This window comes from Capra hircus, chromosome 21 (assembly GCF_001704415.2).
Source record: "Capra hircus breed San Clemente chromosome 21, ASM170441v1, whole genome shotgun sequence".
Taxonomy (NCBI): Eukaryota; Metazoa; Chordata; class Mammalia; order Artiodactyla; family Bovidae; genus Capra; species Capra hircus.
In genome coordinates this window covers 44,413,604-44,434,295 of record NC_030828.1, presented here as the reverse complement: position 1 = coordinate 44,434,295, position 20,692 = coordinate 44,413,604, and the positions used below count along the sequence as shown (strand labels likewise).

The following is a 20,692-nucleotide window of genomic DNA, read 5'->3' as shown; positions in this document are numbered from 1 at the left end:
CACAATAGACTAATGGTTTTTTTTAACAGCTGTATTGAAGTGTAATTGATATCAATAAACTGCAATGTTCGAAGTTTACAATTGGATAAGTTTTCACACATGTATGACATCATCACTAGAGACAGTATAATGAACATTTCCATCACCACACACAGTCCTCTTGTGGCCCTTCATAATCCCTCCATCCTGTCCCTGTCCCCAGGCCACTGCTGATAATACTTTCTGTCTCTGTAGATTAATTTGTATTGTCTAGAGTTGTATATAAATGGAATCATACAGTATATACTTTCTATGGTCTGGCTTTGAAATTCAACAAAATTATTTTGAGTTTCATCCATGTTGTTGTATGCATCAATAATTCATTCTGTTTTATTGCTGAGTGGTATTCCATTGTATAGATACACCACAGTTGTCTATGCAGCTGTTGGTGGACAGTTGGATTGTTGCTAGCTTTTACCCATTCAAAATAAAGCTGACATATGTAAGTCTTTATGAACATATGCTTTCATTTCTCTTGGGTAGTACCTAGAAGTAGAATGACTGGGTCAAATGTAAGTATATAAGTAACTTTTTTAAAGATATTGCCAAACATTTTTCCAAAATGATTGTATCATTCTGCATTCCTACCAGCTGTGTACGAGAATTCCGGCTGGTTCACATCCTCACCAACAAAGTCAGTCTTAAATTTTATCCATTCTGCTAGGCCAATATGGTTTTAATTTCAGTGATTGATGATATTGAACTTCTTTTCTTGTATAAGTCTTTCAACTTTATTCTTCTTTATCAAAGTTGTTTTGGCCCCTCTCGGTTCTTTATTTTTTCAGATGGATTTTAAAATCAGCTCGTCACTTTCTACAAAAATGCCTGCTGTGATTTTTGATTGGAATTGTGTAGAATATAGATCAATTTGGGGAGGATTAAGATCTCAAAAGTATTGGTTCTTCTGATACATGAACAGGGTATATCTCTATTTACTTTGGTCTTCTCTCAGCAATTTTTTGTAGCTTCCTTTGTAAAGCTCTTATACATCTTTGGTTAGATCTGTTTTTTGATGTGATTCTAAATGATGTGTTTTTTACACTTGAGTTTCTGTGGTTTTTTTGCCAATATATAGAAAAACATTGTATTTTCAGCATTGAGCTTATATCTTGGAGCCTTCCTAAATCAACTCAGTTATTAGTTTATTAACTATTTTGTAGATTCCTTAGCATTTTCTACATAAAGGGTTATCTGTGAATAAAAACAGTTAGACTTCTTCAGTTCCGGTTGAAATGATGTTTCTCTCTTTTCCTTGTCCATTATACTGTAGCTGTACCCTCTAGTACCGTGTTGGTAAAAGTGGTGAGGGCAAGCGGTTTGACCTTGTTCCTTATCTTTTGGGAAAGCATCCATCTTAATTGTGATGTTAGGTATAGGTTTTTCCTAGAAGCCTTTTAGCAGGTTTAAGTCAGGAATGAATGTTGGATTTTGTCAGATGCTCTTTTTGCAACAGTTAAGATAACCATACGGTTTTTATTTTTTTAGTATGTTAATATGGTTAATCATGTTGATTGATTTTCAGATACTAAACCAATCTTATATTCTTGGCATAAATATCACATATCATTGGAGTATAATGTGATAGAGTACACAGATTTAATTGATAGGACTTTAGGTTCCCCAGTGTGACTAACCCTTAAAGGAACTACTGCTTGTTGAGTAGAGTATCCACAGTTATCTGAAAATATTAGTAAAATACCTCCTGCTTTTCCAGTGACATACCTGTTTGAAGCTAGATTTTTTTTTCCCCCACTGCTACTGCTAAGTCACTTCAGTGACTTAGTGTCCAACTCTGTGCGACCCCAGAGACGGCAGCCCACCAGGCTCCCCCGTCCCTGGGATTCTCCAGGCAAGAACACTGGAATGGGTTGCCATTTCCTTCTCCAGTGTATGAAAGTGAAAAGTGAAAGGGAAGTCGCTCAGTCGTGTTCGACTCCTAGGGACCCCATGGACTGCAGCCTACCAGGCTCCTCCGTCCATGGGATTTTCCAGGCAAGAGTACTGGAGTGGGGTGCCATCGCCTTCTCTGTTTTTCCCCACATACTTGAGCAAAAATATTGTTTCACAGTACAGTGAATGCAGAAGCAGATAAGAGAACAGAGCTATTGACTTATTAATCCAGACACAAAAAAGAGATTTGCAAAAATCTTAAGTGTCACCGTGGTCACTGACTTTAAATATTTTTCATTTAAATATTATGTTAACATATAATGGTTTCAATACTGTTATTTTAAAATAGTAAATATTAAGACTATACTTTTGGGGATCGTTTCTATCGTTTGTTACTCTAGAAGTTTCTCTGAACATGTAGAGCACCTGAAACCACGAGGAGGAGACACACTTTACACAGCAGTCTCTCCTCAGCGTGAAGCCAGCTCGTGGTGTTGCTTCTGCAGTTGCTATTTGCTGTTGAAGACTGTTCTCCTCCTCCTTTGGGAGAGTAAGAGGGAGAGAATGTTGTCTCGGTAGTTTCCTTAAGAAAAAAAAAAGTAAATACTTAAATTTTTTTTGTTTTACTTAAAAAAAAAAACCCTCTATACAGTGCTACAGACCCAGAAGTCTCTCTGAATATTCTTTGCTCTTGTATGTCTCCCTGGTCCTTTTCCATGCCCTTCTCTTTATCTAGAATTCTTTCCTCCACTTTACCTAGTAAAGATTTCCTCACCCTGCAAGCTCCAGCTCCTGCTGTAGCGTCTGTAAACCCATCCCTGACATCCTCAGGTGGAATATCTGTTTCCCCTGCTCCTTAAGTAGTTTATAGCTACTTCCAGTTCCATTCACCATAATGTATTATAGTTTGTGTCGTTTCTTTCTCTAGACTTCGGTATCTCATATTACATACACATTTTTTGGCAGGTACGTATTCAGTAATTTTTTTAATCCATGAATAAATATATTAAATCCTTAAAACTTTTTCCATAGGTGCTGCAGATGATTACAATAGAATTGGTTCTTCATTATATGCTTTAGGAACTCAGGATTCTACAGATATATGCAAGTAAGGATTCTGATTTAAAACATTAAATAAAACAAAATTTTTGTTGGCAGCTCGGGCACACACACTACTGCTGACCCAGCAGGCATTTTGGAATATTTTTGTCAAAACACACTGACAGTATAGAGCTTCTTTATAAACTTAGGTTGGTGTTATTTTTCTCTTCCTTTTCTCTCTTTTTTAAATCTGAGAAATAAAAATTGACCTCAGTATATATAATTTTTAACATTTACAGTGTTATAGTTGATAAAAATTTGCCAATTTGTGTGTGTGAGAGAGAAACAATTTATATTAAAATGTTCTTAGATTTTAATAAAGTTTATTTTAAATAAGAAATGCTTTTTTAGAATTACAATATATATATTAATATATATTTTGTTGGAGGCCAAGTTTTACTCTTTGGCCACCTGATTCAAAGAACTGACTCACTGGAAGAGACCCTGACGCTGGGAAAGATTGAAGGCAGGGAGGGGAGGAGATGACAGAGGATGAGATGATTGAATAGCATCATCAACTCAATGGACATGAGTTTGAGGAAGCTCCAGGAGTTGGTTGTGGACAGGGAAGCCTGGTGTGCTGTAGTCCATGAGGTCGCAAAGAGTCAGACATGACTAAGCAACTGAACTGAAGTTTTAATCTAGCCATAAATCTTAGTTGCTTGTGTAATGTTGTTTAAACTTAACTCTCCGTTGAAAACAGCTCAAACATACTTTTAAAAATTTAAGAGGAAAAACTGTTTTCATAGTCTATGCCTTTCTCTAAACCACATCCTTGAACTTTTCTCTAGTATATCCTGTCTCAGTAGACATGTCAGATCAAATTTTTCAGCAAAACAAGATACCATAGCCTACTAATTAACTAATTAACATGCTACCTTCCCAAACAGTTCTTAAGTCTTTGATATGGAAAAAAAGGCAACCTTGCCATGTGTTATCTTACAAAAACCTGTCAAAGCAAGTTCTTTTTAGTAAAGTGAAGTTCATAAAATTCAGCTTTCAATAGTATATGCCCTAATCCAAATATAATGTTGTCTGTCATATTTTACAGAATACCCTTTAATAGTTCGGCATTTGGGATATTTTTTTAGTTGGAATTAGCATTTGAAAGATGGACTTTCTAGTTAAAAGCACCAGTGGGGACTTCATGGTGGCCTGGCGGTTAGGGTCCGGGCTTTCACTGTGGTGGCCCCGGTTCCATCCCTGGTCAGGAACATCCTGCAAGCTGCAAGTGCAGCTCCCCTCTCCACCCCCAAAAAAGTGAAAGTGAATCCTGAAATAGAAATTGGCTCTTCCTTTCTATTGTTTTCCAAAACAAAACAGCTCTATTTGAAAATATTTAAAATGTAGTTCTTTGGATGTGATTGTTCTGTACTTCTGTAGTAATTTAAAGGTATAGACTTTATTTAATATTATGTAGCATATTACTAAAGGATATCAAGACAAAAGTTTTTTTTTTAATATTTATTTAATATATTTATTTGGCTGCACTGGGTCTTAGTAGGCATGTGGGATCTAGTTCCCTGACCAGGGATTGAACCTAGGCCCTTGCATTGGAAGCATGAAGTCTTAACCACTGGACTACCACGGAATTCCCAAGACAAAGTTTTTAATGTATGGCTTAGACTGTTACCTTGAAATGGGAGGGTTTTCTATAACAGTACATCAAGGGGAATCTGTTATATGGGTGCTTGTACAAAGAAAGATTTTTATTGAACTAGATGAAATCTGCAGTGAAAAAGATCATTATTATTGTAATGAGATAAAAATGTTCATTATTAATATGGTTTGGGGGTGTGTTCTTTGAACATTTGGAATAGAAAATTATTTCAAAGGTAGCTTATGATGAAATATTTTTCCCTTCCAGGTTTTTTCTTAAAGTTTCAGAACTGTTTGATAAGACAAGAGTAAGTACTAATAACTAACCTTTGGGAGTGTAAATCTCTGCAAACAATAATGTTTAACTTGTTGGGCTGTGTTTAACTTTATGAGAAAGATGAGTTATACTTTAGAAGAATAAAGACAGATTTAAATTTGAAAATAATGAGTTTTTTCAGGAAATTCACTTTTTGTTATGGTGTAAAAGTTCAAATTTTTTTAATATAAATTTATTTATTTTAATTGGAGGCTAATTACTTTACAATATTGTATTGGTTTTGCCATACATCAACATGAATCCGCCACGGGTGTACACGTGTTCCCCATCCTGAACCCCCCTCCCACCTCCCTCCTCATACCATCCCTCTGGGTCATCCCAGTGCACCAGCCCCAAGCATCCTATATCATGCATCGAACCTGGACTGGTGATTCGTTTCATATATGATATTATACATGTTTCAATGCCATTCTCCCAAATCATCCCACCTAAGTTCAAATTCTTGATCAGAAAATGTGTTCAGTAGGAAACCGGGTGTATTTTTATGAAAAAAATCATTTTTTCTTGGGGATTTTGTAAGCTAGAAGAAAATCTTGGATTCACTTTAACTTTACCAAGATTATTGTTTTTGATCCCCCATGAAATACTGAGTTAAAAGTGAGTTGTATCAATGTAAAGCAAATATATAACTGCATGAAATTTTCAGTCATTTGAGTAATAATACTGATACAGTCTTGGTTTTTAGGGGTTGTATTTATGTATAATCATTATGATAGTTAAATACTATTTAACATTTTTATAAATTGATAGAATAGTGAAAATGTTTACTAAAAGTAGATGTAAAGATGGGATTAGATGCACAGAGATTTATTGTGAAAAGGAAAAAGGAAGGAGCAATGATAGACAGGAGGAGCCTTCAGATGACAGTGCCAGTCTGCACCTGTGAAAGGAGAGGGAGAGGAAAGAGGACTGGCTAGGCAGGGCTTCAGACTAGAGCATAGTTCTAAGAAAGCTTTATCCAGGTCACAGGGGAGTCCTTAAGCCAGAGCCACCCGTTAGAGGAGTTCTGCATCAGGCAAAAATGGGCTGGTTGGGGAGGACAGAACATAACTTTGGTATGAACATGATTCCAGATCCAGAGATACTGCAGTTGAGGCTGTCAGCCAGCCTCAGCAAGCATTTCTCTTGACCAAGGTCCAGGCGGCACATTTCGATAACCCCCAAATTCTTATTTCCGTTAGCATGTGCGTGATGTTCTGGTTACTATGGCTGTGTTACAAATCATCCTAAAATCAGTAGCTTTAAACAGCAACCATTTGATAAAGCCAATGAACTCTGGTTCAGGAACTCAGAAAGGGTGCAGCAGAGATGATTGCCTCTGCCCCCTTGTGTGCCTCCACAGGAAGGCTGTGAAGGCCAGGGCCTGGAACTGTCTGAAGGATCGATCATTCCTGTGTGCGAGGGTTGATACTGGCTAGCAGCTGGAACTTCTGCTAGGGCTGTTGGCTGTAACACCTACATGTGGCTTTCCCATGGAGCTGCTTAGGCTTCTTCACAGCTTGGTAAAGAGGTTCCAAAAGTGAGCATCCCAAATGATGGGAAGAGGAAGCTGGGGCCTGGAAACTGGCATGGCGTCATTCCTGTATTGGCCAAGCAGTCATAGAGCCCAGATTCAGAGAGAGAGGACACACACCCTCCTTATTAATGGCAGGAGAGGAGCCCCGTTTAAAAGCACAGAACATTAAGTAGCATATCAGGAAGTTAAGTTTGTTTCTCCGCAAAGAAATTTAAAGTTTTTTCTAACTTTTTATTAAAGTATACTATACATGTAGAAAAAAGCACATAACAGAAACGTACAGCTCAGTGAACTGTTATTATTTCACACATCCATGTAATGAATACCCAGATCAAGAAACGGAGCATTACAGCAATTCAGGTGCCTGACTCCCTTTTCAGCTGCCTTCTGAGTCACCACCTTCTGCAAGACTAACCACTGTCCTAGCTTCTAACAGCAAAAATTGGTTTTATTTTCATATCTTATATAAACATACATGCAGTATATATTCTCCTTTGGTTTCTTTTGTTATATGCATGAGATTCATTGGTGGTGTTGCATGTAGGTATAGTACCTGCGTTCTTACTGCTGTATTGTTTGCCATTGCAAGAATATACCTGGCTTTATTATTTGTTCTACTGGTGGGCATTTGGATAGTTGCCGGTTTGAGGTACTTGACACAGAGTACTGTTAAGACCATTTTTTATTTATCTGCAGCGGAACATAAGTATACATTTCTGTTGGGTGTATGTAACTTGGAGACCTGATAGTTTGTAGGATACCCATGTGAAAAGCTTTTGTAGGAGAACTGTTTCCCAAAGTGATTTTGCCAGCTTACATTCCCACCAGAATGAATGTGAGCATTGAGCTGCTGCACAGGGTTATAATATTTGGTATCTTTTTTTTACTTTAGCCGTTCTGGTGGATGTATGGGATTTTTTTTTTTTTTTTTGAAAACAATTTCTGACTTAGATTGCAAGAATAGTAAAAGAATTCCTGTACACGTGTCACCCAGTTTTCCTTTCCTTTTGTTGTTGTTCAGTCACTAAGTCTTGTCCAACTCTGCAACTCCATGAACCTCCAGCAAGCCAGGCTACCTGTCCATCACCATTTCCCAGAGTTTGTAAAATTCATGTCCATTGATTTGGTGATGCCATCCAACCATCTCATCCTCTGTCTCCCTCTTCTCTTGCCATCAATCTTTCCCAACATCAGGGTCTTTTCCAGTGAGTCAGCTCTTTGCATCAGGTGGCCAAAGTATTGGAGCTTCAGCTTCAGCACCAGTCCTTCCAATAAATGTTCAGGGTTGATTTCCTTTAGGATGGACTGGTTGGATCTCCTTGCACTTCAAGGGACTCTCAAGTCTCTTCTCCAGCACCGTAGTGCCAAAGCATCGATTCTTTGGCGCTCAGCCTTCTTTATAGTCCAACTCTCACATCCATACATGACTACTGGAACAATCATAGCTTTGACTAAAGGGACCTTTGTTGGCAAAGCAATGTCTCTGCTTTTTAATACACTGTTTCAGTTTGTCATAGCTATTCTAAGGAGCAAGCATCTTTTAATTTTGTGGCTGCATTCACTGTCTGCAGTGATTTTGGAGCCCAAGAAAACTAACTGTGACACTGTTTCCACTTTTTCCACATCTGTTTGCCATGAACTGATGGGGTCAGATGCCATGATCTTTGTTTTTTGAATGTTGAGTTTTAAGCCAGCTTTTTCATTCTCTTCTTTCACCTTCATCAAGAGGCTCTTTAGTTCCTCTTCACTTTCTGCCATTAAAGTGGTATCATCTGCATATTTGAGGTTGTTGATATTTCTCCCAGCAGTCTTGATTCCAGCTTGTGATTCATCTAGCCCGGCATTTTGCCTGATGTACTGTGCATATAAGTTAAATAAGCAGGGTGACAGTATACAGCCTTGACGTACTCCTTTTTCAATTTGAACCTATCCATTGTTCCATGTCCAGTTCTAATTGTTGCTTCTTGTCCTGCATACAGATTCCCTTAATGTTAACATTTTCTACATTAAAGTTATTTTATTCCAAAAGGTCCATATTTATTGTTTTTTGCCCTTTGTGTACATTTCTCTGTCTCTTTTAAAGATAAGAATCAATTTTGAAATTTTATTTTTTAATTTAAGGGTAATTGTTTTACAGAATTTTGTTGTTTTCTAAGAATCAATTTTAATGTAGCAGGATGATTATCAGTGATTCTCCTTAGCGTCATCAATATCTGTTTTACAAATGTTCCCAGTTGTCATTTATAAGTGGCTTTTTACGGTGGACTTTCTTTTGTCAGGATTCAAATGAGGTTCCCATATTAGATTTGGTTGACAGAATGCATTCTTCTTTATCCTCTGTCTCTCCAGAGTGAATGAAGAGTTCTCATCTTTATAGTCTGATGTGGCTGCTTCCCACTTCACCTCACCTCAGACTCACCACACCACTTTAGTTCTATGTTTTTGTTTTGTTTTTTTTTAATTTTTACTCTTTGGTATTTTCAGGCACATTTTGTAAATGTTTTAATGTTGTTTTGTGGTTGTCTGCAGCAGGGGGATTGGTTTGAATTACCTAGTCCATTACTACTGCCAGCCTCTATTATTTTATAGTCATGTGTACATATCAGTTGCTATTAAAATGAATAGAAAAATACAGGTGAACCTAAAAGATGATATTGAAACTAGTTACAGCCAAGAACTTGAGTCAAATATAGAGTCCTTCCATAAATTCACTAATCTCATTTGATCTCATCATTTTTCTGTTAAATTTTTTTTGTCAGTCACATAGAGACAAAATAACAGGCTCATAGAAAGAATGGAAGGAAACAGCTTAAATAGGAACTGATACTGTAGTTACTTATAACTTTAATTGCTTTATCTTCATTTTTTAAAATTTATTTTAATTGGAGGCTAATTACTTTACAATATTGTGGTGGTTTTTGCCATACATCGACATGAATCAGCCATGGGTGTACACGTGTCCCCCCATACGGAACCCCCCTCCGACCTCCCTTCCCACCCCATCCGTTGGTTGTCCCAGATCACCAGCTTTGAGTGCCGTGCTTCTTGCTTTGAACTTGCACTTGTCATCTGTTTTACATATGGTAATATATATATTTCAATGCTAATAACTCAAGTCAGCCCACCCTCACCTTCTCCCATAGTCCAAAAGTCTGTCTTTACATGTCTCTTCTGCTGCCTTGTATATAGGGTCGTCGTTAACCATCTTTCTAAATCCATATATATGCGTTAATATACTGTATTAGTGTTTCTCTTTCTGACTTACTTCACTCAGTATAATAGGCTCCAGTTTCATCCACCTCATTAGAACTGACTCAAATGCATTCTTTTTTATAGCTGAGTAATCCATTGTGTATATGTACTGCAACTTCCTTACCCATTCATCTGCCGATGGACATCTAGGTTGCTTCCACATCCTGGCTATTATAAACAGTGCTGCAATGAACATTGGGGTACACGTGTCTCTTTCAATTCTGGTTTCCTCGATGTGTATGCCCAGCAGTGGGATTGCTGGGTGATATGGCAGTTCTATTTCCAATTTTTTAAGGAATCTCTACACTGTTCTCCATTGTGGCTACACTAGTTTGCATCCCTACCAACAGTGTAACAGGGGGTCCCTTTTCTCCACACCCTCTCCAGCATTTATTGTTTGTAGACTTTTTGATGGCAGCCTTTCTGACCAGCATGAAATGGTACTTCATTGTGGTTCTGATTGCATTCTCTGATAATGAGTGATGTTGAGCATCTTTTCATGTGTTTGTTAGCCATCTATATGTCTTTGAAGAAATGTCTGTTTAGTTCTATTGGCTCACTTTTTGGTTGGGTCATTTATTTTTCTGATATTTAGCTGCATGAGCTTGTATATCTTAGAGATTAATTCCTTGTCAGTTGTTTCATTTGCTATTATTTTCTCCCATTCTGAAGGTTGCCTTTTCACCATGCTTATAGTTTTCTTTGTTGTGCAAAAGCTTTTAAGTTTAATTAGGCCCCTTTTGTTTGTTTTTGTTTTTATTTCCATTACTCTGGGAGGTAGGTCATAGAGGATCTTGCTGTGATTTATGTCTGAGAGTGTTCTGCCTATGTTTTCCTCTAAGAGTTTTATAGTTTCTGGTCTTATATTTAGATCTTTAATCCATTTTGAGTTTATTTTTATGTATGATATAACTTTAATTTTTTTACAATAAGGAAGAAAGTACTGAGTGTAGAATGTAAATACTGATTAAATACTTAATTTTTTTTCCCTATTTTAGAAAATAGAAGCACGAGTGTCAGCTGATGAGGACCTCAAACTTTCTGACCTTTTAAAATATTACTTAAGAGAATCCCAAGCTGCTAAGGTAAATTTTATTCATTGTTTTTTAAAATGGACTGCTTTACAGAAATCCATCATCTCTTTAGAAGTTGTTAGACTTAAGATGGTTTAAGATGACTTATCTCTTGATTTTAAATCTTACTTTCAAGTGTGATTTTTTTTTTCTCCTTTTATAGATTGTATGTCACAGAACCCCACATTAAAGTCTCCTCTATTAACTTCTGATACAGTTTGTCTGGAACTTATCTTTTTTTTGAATTTGATACATTTAGCCAGGTGAAATACCTGCAAAGACAAGGAAAACGCCCAAATAACAGTTGCACAGCTAGAGGAGTCCTAGTTTGGCCTGTCTAAGTCCTCTGTTGAGGGTGTCTGCTCAGTTGTGTGCAGCTCTTTATGACTGCATGGACTGTAGCCTGCCAGGCTCCTCTGTCCATGGGATTTTCCCAACAAGAATACTGGAGTAGGTTGCCATGTCCTCCTCCAGGGGACCTTCCTGACCCAGGGATTAAACCCATGTCTCCTGTGTCTCCCAGATTCTTTACCACTGAATCACCAGGGAAGCCCTCTGTTGAGGGTGAGAGAGTCAAAAAACAAGGATATGTTTTATTTTAAGGCATCTCAAATTTCCTTTTGGAAATCTGTCCATGTGTAAAACCTAATACTCTTTACTAGTCAAAAAAAATGTTTAACAAAAACTTCTAAAAGCACTGAAATCTTAGTGACTCAGATACTCCAATTCAGTGTTACTTTATGAATTGAGATGTACAGAAAATTCCCATCTGGTCCCTGGTGCTTTGAATATCCTTCTTTTATCTCTCATCAAATTATAAACAACTCTTCTAACTTTGAGGACTTAAGTACTTGCAGATATACTGTCCATATCAAATTTGTTTTAAATCAGATTGTGTATTATGAACTGCTTAACATGGTTGGGCAGGGTTAAAATAAATTGTTCACCTTTGAAGACTTATTATTATAATATGTAATTGTTTGTAATACATTCATAAAAGGGAAGGCTGCTCAACAAATAAAAAGGAATAAGCTATGCATATATACAACAGGATGGGTCACTCTCAAAATTATTTGCTGAGTGAAAGAAGTCCAACAGTAAAGACTGCAGTTTACATTAGCCTTCACTCTTGGTGTTGTCCATTCTGTGGATTTGGACAAGTGTGTGGTGACATAAGTATCATACAGAATAGTTTTCCTGCCCCCAAATCCTGTGTTCCATCTGTTCATTCACCTTCCTCCTAACACTTTTTGATACTTTAATTGCCTCTGTAGTTTTGCCTTTTCCAAAATGACATATTGTTGAGTCTTTTCATATTGGTTTCTTCACTTGGTAACATGCATTTAAGTTGCTTCTGTGCTTTTCAGGACTTGATAGCTCTTACCTCTTCAGCAGTTAATAGCCTCTATCCATCAAGTTTGTTTATCCACTGACCTCACTGAACAGTTGCTTCTAAGTTTTGGCAGTCATGAGTACAGCTGCTATAAACACACATGTGCAGGTTTTTGTGTGAACATAAATTTTCAGATCCTTTGAGTAATAAACAGCAAGGAGGGAAATTGCTAGACCATATGATAAGAGTAGTTCTGTCAAACTGTCTTTCAAAGGGGCTATATCACTGCATTCCCACCAGAATGAATGAGAATTCCTGTTCTATAACATCCTCACCAGCAATCGGTATTATCAGTATTGTAGATTTTGGCCATTCTCACAAGGTGTGTAGTGATACCTTGTTCTAATCTGCATTTCCCTGATAACATTTGATGTAAAGCATCTTTTCACAAGCTTATTTGCCATCTCTGTGGCAGCTACCTGTTTAAAAAAAAAGTTATTTGTGTATTTTGGATAGTGGTCCTTTCTATCAACATTTTTAACTGTTAGGGAAAGGAAAGGAAAGTGTTAGTCACTCATTTATGTCTGACTCTTTGCGACCTCATGGACTGTAGCCCATCAGGCTCCTCTCTCCATGGGGATTCTCCAGGCAAGAATACTGGAGGGAGTAGCCATTTCCTTCTTCAGGGGATCTTCCCAGTCCAGGATTGAAACCAGGTTGCCTGCATGCCAGGCAGATTCTTTATCATTTGAGCCATTAGGGGAGTCCCTGAGCCACTAAGTACACATCAAAACCATGGAGTTCTGTCACTTCACACCCACTAGACAGCTCTAATAAAAAAGGCAGCAGCGTTGACAGGAATGTGGAGAGACGAGGCCCCTCAGAGTTCTGGTGGGAAAATGTAAATGGTGCAGTCGCTTTGAAAGTAGTCTGGCATTTTCTCAAGAGGTTCAACATAGAGTTATGAGGTGACCCTGCAATTCTGCTTCTAAATAAAGAGCTATGAAAGAGAAGTGAAAATGAAAATGTCCACAGAAAAGCTTAAACACACATGTTCGTAACAGCATTTTTATGAAATAGCCAAAAAGTTGAAACAAACCAAATCTTTCAGCTGATGGATGGATAAATCAGTGTGGTATATCCATACAGTGAAATATTTAGCAATAAAAGGTATGAAATACTGATTCATGCTATAGATAGATGAACTTGAAATTTTATGCTAAGTGAAAAAGCCAGACAGGGGAGTTCGCTGGCAGTCCAGTGGTTAGGACTCTACTCTTTCACTGCTGAGGGCCCAAGTTCAGTCCCTGGTCAGAAAACTAAGATCTCACAAGGCAAGCAGCCAAAAAAGGAAAAAAAATAAAGCCAGGCACAAAAGGCCGCATATGAAATGATCCCTTTAAGACTGTTTATTCGGCTGTGCTGGGTCTTTGTGGCTATGTGGGCTTTTCCCTAGTGGTGGCGAGGTGAGGTTCCTCTCCGCTTGTGGTGCAGGACTTCATTGTGGTGGCCTCTCTTGCTGCAGAGCGCGGGCAGCAGTGGCTCCCGGGCTCCAGAGCACAGACTCGATAGTCGTGGCACATGGGGTTGGTTGTCTAACGACAGGTGGGATCTTCCGGATCAGGGAGGGAAACTGTATCTCTTGCATTGGCAGGCACATTTTTTACCCCTGAGCCACCAGGGAAGCCCAGGATTCCTTTTCTAATGAAATGTCCAAAATAGGCAATCTGTAGAGACAGCCAGTGAATAGTTGTCCATGACTGGAGGTGGGGGCTGTAGGAGGAAATGGAGAGTGACTGCCAGTGGATATGAGATTTCCTTTTGGGTGACAGAGGTGTTCTAAAATTGAGTGTAGTGATAGGTACACAACTCTGTGTGCATATTAACTCTGTGTGAATTGTGCTCTCTGAATGGGTGAATTATATGGTGATATGAGTTATACCTCAATAAAGCTGTTAGCAAAAAAATTTAGAAGAGTAACTGGCCTGTGGCATTCAGTGTGTAATTGTTAGCTCCGATGATGATTGTCGGGGTGGGGGAGGTTGGCAGCAGCTACTAGACACAAGCAGCATATGTTATCATGAAGCATTCTGTTTTATAGGATCTCCTCTATCGAAGATCTAGGTCATTAGTGGATTATGAAAATGCCAATAAAGCACTGGATAAAGCAAGAGCGAAAAATAAAGATGTTCTGCAGGCTGAAACATCCCAACAGTTATGTTGTCAGAAATTTGAAAAAATATCTGAATCTGCAAAACAAGGTACTTTTATATTAATCTTTAGTCATCAGGTATGTTTTACACTGTTACACAAGTAGTTAATCCTAATTTGTTTTGTTCACAGAACTTATAGATTTTAAGACAAGAAGAGTTGCTGCATTCAGAAAAAATTTAGTGGAACTGGCGGAGTTAGAACTGAAGCATGCAAAGGTAGTGTCATATTAAAGATTTAACAATTTAAGTGACTTAAAATTTAGGAATGAGTCTGTTACGATACTTTATACTAATTTTAAAAATAGGAAATCTTAGACTTGAGAGGGATTTTAAAGATTATCTAATTTCAGCAAGAATAGTATCTGCAGTGTCTCTAATGGTTAGCTCTGCAAGACTCTAGTACCTAATATGGAAAAACAGTATCGTTTTTTGACTAGTTAAAAAAATAAATCTTCTTTACCCTACTGTCATTGCTCATTTAAAATACTATACTCATTTAAAATGGAAACACTTTTGCATGTGTGAAATGATTATTGTACACATTTCTTGTTGCAGCATGTTTTTTTAATTGAAGTATATAGTTGATTTAGAATGTTATGTTGGTTTTAGGTGTACAGAAAAGTGATTCAGTTATATACGTATATGTATATATTCTTTTTCAGATTCTTTTCCATTATAGGTTATTATAGAATATTGAGTATAGTTCCCTGTGCTATTCAGTGGGTCCTTGTTGTTTATTTTATATATAGTAGCATGTATATGTTCCCTTGTGGCTCAGCTGGTAAAGAATCCGCCTGTAATGCGAGAGACCTGGGTTTGATCCCTGGATTGGGAAGATCCCCTGGAAAAGGGAAAGGCTACCCACTCCAGTGTTCTGGCCTGGAGAATTCCATGGACTGTATAGTCCATGGGGTTGCAAAGAGCTGGACACAACTGAGCGACTTTCAGAAAAAAAAGTGTGTATATGTTACTCTCAAATTCATATTTTTTATGGTTAAAAAACATAAAGTTTACCATCTTAACCAGTTTTAAATGTAAAGTTTGAGTAGTGTTAAGTATATTCACATTGTTGTATACCGGATCTCTAGAACTTTTTCATTTATTGAGCATTTATTTTAAAAATGTAATTGCAGGCCACATGTGTGTCTGTGAAATTTTAGCTTGCTAGTCTTAGCCCAGCTCATTGAGATCTTTTGGAAACTTGGGTTTGGTCATGTAGTAGTTGACTATTACACTAGTTTTTCCTGTCAGTTTGATATTTGCAGTTTGTATGAACTTCCTTTTTATGTCATCTAAGTTTTGATTTAAAAGGTTGATCAAGATTAAATGAATCAGTGTTTGTTAATCTAATTTATAAAAGTGGCACCAAAAAACTTTTAGTTCCCTTCTGTTCTTTCTATACTAATTGACATTAACTTATTAATTAATATTATTTGGTTATATTCATTTGAATACTTATGAATTCACTTATTTATACTATTATCCACCATTATTTCTCCATTTTATCTGTGAAGGACATTAGGATCGAGCCTGTGTCGGTTTTCTGATGTTCACTGTTTATGTTCTTTTTAAAGAGGTTATAAACTATCACGGATTTTGTTATAGATTAAGGATGAGTTGACAAACTATAACCTGTTTTTGTAAAGCCTGTGAGTCAGAAATAGCATTCATGTTTTAAAATGATTATAAAAACATCAAAAGAGTAATACTTCTTGACCTGCTAATTATATGAAACTCAAATTTAACCTATAAAGTTTTATTGAAATACAGCCAAGCTTATTCACTTATGCTTTGTCCATGATTGCTTTCATACTACTACTGCAGCAACGTTGAGTAGTTGAAACAGAGACCAAATGTCTCTGAAAGTCTAAAATGTTTACTGTTTAACACTTCACAAAAAAGAGTTTGCTGACCCATGCTATAGATTGGTGTTAGCCTCTGGTTTCCAGGTTTTATACTTTTTCAAATTCTTTCTGAGGTATGTTCTTTGGGTGCCAGTTTCTCACAGCTGTTCTAGTCCAGTTGTTCTGAACTAGTAGTGATTTTGCCCCCCAGAAGGCATTAAGTAATTTCTGAAGACATTTATGGTTGTCACCAATCGGGATGGGTAGGTTATGGAGAGGCCAGAGGCCAGGGTTGCTACTCAAAATCCTCCGATGCACCAGAGAACCCCCACAAGAGGGGAACAGCCCCAGTGTCAGGAGTGCTGAGCTTGGAGAACTCTGTTGTCTCAGACTTCTTACTGATTTTGTAAGTCTGAACAAAATCTCATTTTGGTCTCAGGATCCAGGTAAACCATTCCAGAAAGAGTAGGTAATGGTTAAATTTACAGCAAGATGTTTGAAACTACTTTGGATTTTATTTATTATAACTGACATATATGACTTTACCACATAATTGAAGCAGAGTTATAACAGAAAACTCGATAGTTAGGTCACTTTTGTTTCCTTGAAAATAGGCTTGGATTCTTTATTAAGGAAATAAAAAATGTATGATAGGGGCAGTAACAAAAGAAAGTGATGAGCCAACTGTGAGGGTGTGACGTGAGTCCCCACATACCCTATTGTAGGTGCAGAGAAAGATACACCTTTTGCGGGGCATTTTGGCAGGTGTCAGCCTGCAGCACATACATCTTGTGACTCACCGGTTCCCGTTGGGGGATGCAGCTGTAAGAAGGTAATCGCATAACAATAGGCAGGCTTAGAGTCATTTGTCAGTTCTGTTGTTATACTGGCCAAAAATTGACAGTAACTTAAACATCTACAATTGTTTATTTTCACTTAATTTTAGACTTTTCAGAAATGTTGCAAGGAAAGTACAAAGAATTCCTGAATACTCTTCACCCAGGATCCCCAAATGTGCATGTTATCACATCTGTTTTGTCTTTTTCTCTCCCTTCTTCCCTGTTTCTCTTTACACACACACCCCTGTACACACCTTTTTTGTCTTAAACCATATGAATAAGTTGCAGATACTATGCTTCTTCCTTTTACACGTTTCAGTGTGAATTTCCTAAAACCAAGTAATTCTCTTAAAATAGTTATAAAGGAGAGGAAATTAATATCGACATAATTCTATTATCTAACTCAGAGACCTGAGTATTCACATTTCCCTAGTTGTGCCAGTAATGTCCTTAATGGCAAAAGGAGACTGGAGAGATTGTGTGTATTCAGTGCACCTGTCGTCTTAGACTTCTGGTGTCTGGAGAAGTTGCTGAGTCTTTGTGCTTTGTAGCATTGGATACAGGCCCGTAGAATGTCCCTCAGTTCGGGTTTGTCTGATTCCTGGGTTTGGGTTCTGCACTCTGGGAAGGTGTCCCACACAGAAGTGATGTTCAGATGGTTTCATTGCATCACGTGTGAGGAGATACATGCTGTTGATTAGCTGCCTTGTACAATGTACAGCATTGATCATTTGCTTAAAGTGATGTCTGCAGGCTTCACAGTGGCCGAGTTGCTGTTTTATACTTTGGAATTAAGAGGTATTCTGTGGGGAGGTACTTGAGACTGTTAAACACCCCATCACTCAACCAGCACTGACCAGCAGAACTTCACGCCATGGTGGGAGTACTCATCAGCGCTGCCCAGTGTGGTTGGCGTTAGTCACGTGTGGCTCTTGATCCCTTGAAATGTGGATAATGCACCTGAGGGACTGAGTTTTTATTTGATTTTAATTAACAGAAATTTTAATTATGCAGCTGTACATAGCTAATGGCTACAGTATTGCCATTTTAAGTCTCATAATAGCATCCATTCATGTTTTTTGCCTGAGTCAGTTAATTTGTGATGATTGCCAAATGTTCATTTTCTAATTCCATCTTTATACATTTTAGTTGAATTTCTAAGGAGAAGGATTTGCTTCACTCCTGTTAATATATTACTGTAACATAAATATACTTAAATTTACTTTTGTATGTTCCTAAATTTGGATGCCAGTTCACGTTTTATAAATGGGCATTTAGGTATGACTTTTGTAGAATACTTCTGTGTGATATTACTATTCTTATAAAACTGCTATAAGTCTAAGCTAATGTATATTTTAATAGCTAAAGAATAAGAACCTACCTTACCATCAGAACATGCTCAGTAGTTTAATCTGTATACAAAGGGCATATTTTATAACCCTTACTAGAGCATGCCAAATATTATTAGTCTAGATAGAAACTTACTGAAGCATCTAGTACATGGAAAATATTATTGTGCATGGAACAGATTCTGTAATTTTATGTCTTTAAAGCTTTATTTCTACATAATGACTGTTTTCATAATTCTGGTATCTTAATGTGATTTCTAATGCCATGTGTTTTCAGTAAGACTCTTTCACACTATTTGAACCTCACTGTTGTTGTTTCCTTCCTTTGCAGGGTAATCTACAGTTGCTGCAGAACTGCCTGGCAGTGCTCAATGGAGACACATAAGCCACACTCTTGCCTTCCAGTTAAAAAGGGCTGCCTTCCTTCAGATTTTATTTTTTCTTAATGATGTTAGGCATTTACTGCTCACTGGAAATGAAAGAAACAGCTGACAGAGTGCATCTCCTCTCCTTTTTCTGAAAAATAATGGATCAGTGCCACCCACGGGTCTGCAGGCTGCGTGGTGGCACCTGCACCCTGGACAATTGCCCATCATCGCGCCCTCCTCCTCTTCAGAAGTCCAAAGTTCTGTCTTTTTTAAGTAGCCTCTATAACTGTGTTTATGAATAGTATTCCTTTTGGCTGCCAATCTTATTTACCTTTAAATAATTTCTGAAGTTTAACCCTTTCAAAAATACATGGTTTAAACGAAGATAAGAATTGCCATTACCTCTTTTTTTTTTGTTAATTTTGTTTAAAAAATTATACACCACCATAGTTCACTCTTGTATCCTGGTAAAGCATCTTAATCAGACTTATTTTAATTAATTAACATTTCTTAGAAATTTTGGGACAGGCTTTATGTACTCTTTATAAGTATGATTTCTGAAGAAAAGCAAATGCATTAGTATGTTTGCCTTAAACTTGTAGACTAAACCAACTATTGTCAAATAAACAGTGATAACAGTGATAGTTTTTAACTCTGTGGTCATTGTATCACTCTAAAATTTGGAGTAGCTATAATCTACTCCTATACTATGCTTTTACAGTGCAGGTCTTAGCTTTTCTTTATTTCTTTTAAAATGGCATATGGAACCAAGTTCACCGCTTTCCAAAAGAATGAACTGCTTCTCTGGGTGCTTTGAGCACTTCGTGTAAGATGGAATTGGACAGAGACAGGTTAGAGACCGCTGTTTCTAAAACTGGAACAGAGACTCTGATCTGTTATAATTTCCAGGATTCCACCTCTAGCTCAGCCAATTAACCATGAGACATATGCCGGAGTATAGATTGGTATGTAGAGAGAAAGAGGCCTGCTATAGGGAATAGCACTTGTCAGTGGGGAAAAGTTGGAATATTTGGAATAAAAGTTAGGGTACAAAGTTAAGGTAATGTCAGTAGCTACTTTACAAATATTATTGACCTTTCTAATGTGAATGACCATTATGTTATTCCTAGTTTAAGATTAGCTTGAGTGGTTGGATTCTTCCATTCTAAGTTGTCTCCCATGTAGAAACCACAGGCATTTGGGTTGGTCACTCCTGCGGTGTGTTCCTAATTGTTTTTGCAAACCATTCTGAAGACCGCCTGCCTGGGTCTCAGGGCTAGTTACTCCGGTTCCCGACTTCTCTGCTGCTTGTCTCTTGCCTCACTGGTGTGCTGCTCAATGTTTCTCTCTGTTACTGTTGTTCCTCAGTGTGTTTGAATTGTCCATGTTTGTGTTGGCTGAGAGATTGTTTTTTGTCCTCCATGTCCCCTTCACTGGTGAGAATATGCCCCTGTGATGCCCACCAGTGGGTGAGCGTGGGGTGGAGGGCCCCAGCCTCTGGATTCAGGGGCAGTCCCTTGTGGCCTCAGACCACAGGGTTCACTTGAGCTCTTTGCCTGTTTCTCCACCATGAAGGATATACTGACCTACCTCACAGGGGTGTTGTGAGGATTAATAAATGTTGGTACAGTGCTTTGGAAATGTGAAGATGCTGTGTCAATGCTAAAAAATAGCAAGTTCACAATTTTCTACACAGCCATCAACTAATCTGTTTCTACCAAGGTGGCCTTTTTCTAGGAAGGGAGTACAGTGGAAAGTACATCCCCTGACCTTTTGGTTTACATTTTAGAATGCTTGACGGAATGGGGTAAACTGGAGGTGACAATTATGGGTGAGGGGAGGTAAGGCCTGCTTAATAAATACATGTATAAATGAGTTAATTACTATCCAAGGGTCTTGGGAAAGAATGTGTGTTACTCATTTGAAGTCATATGGCAAA

At 37.7% G+C, this 20,692-nt stretch overlaps 1 protein-coding gene across 2 annotated transcripts in view; it reads left to right on the top strand.

The window, feature by feature from the left end:
- The window catches only part of SNX6 (sorting nexin 6), a 52,751-nt gene extending 32,357 nt beyond the window's left edge, over nucleotides 1-20,394 (top strand). The window contains exons 9-15 of one of the 2 annotated variants that reach the window (XM_018066276.1): nucleotides 2,962-3,037; nucleotides 4,898-4,937; nucleotides 10,733-10,819; nucleotides 14,242-14,401; nucleotides 14,484-14,569; nucleotides 16,923-17,029; nucleotides 18,717-20,394. In XM_018066276.1, coding sequence (XP_017921765.1) covers nucleotides 2,962-3,037; nucleotides 4,898-4,937; nucleotides 10,733-10,819; nucleotides 14,242-14,401; nucleotides 14,484-14,569; nucleotides 16,923-17,029; nucleotides 18,717-18,831 — 671 coding nt within the window. In that variant the 3' untranslated portion in view covers nucleotides 18,832-20,394. The remainder of the gene's footprint in view (nucleotides 1-2,961; nucleotides 3,038-4,897; nucleotides 4,938-10,732; nucleotides 10,820-14,241; nucleotides 14,402-14,483; nucleotides 14,570-16,922; nucleotides 17,030-18,716) is intronic. The other variant, XM_018066277.1, reaches the window with a different exon arrangement.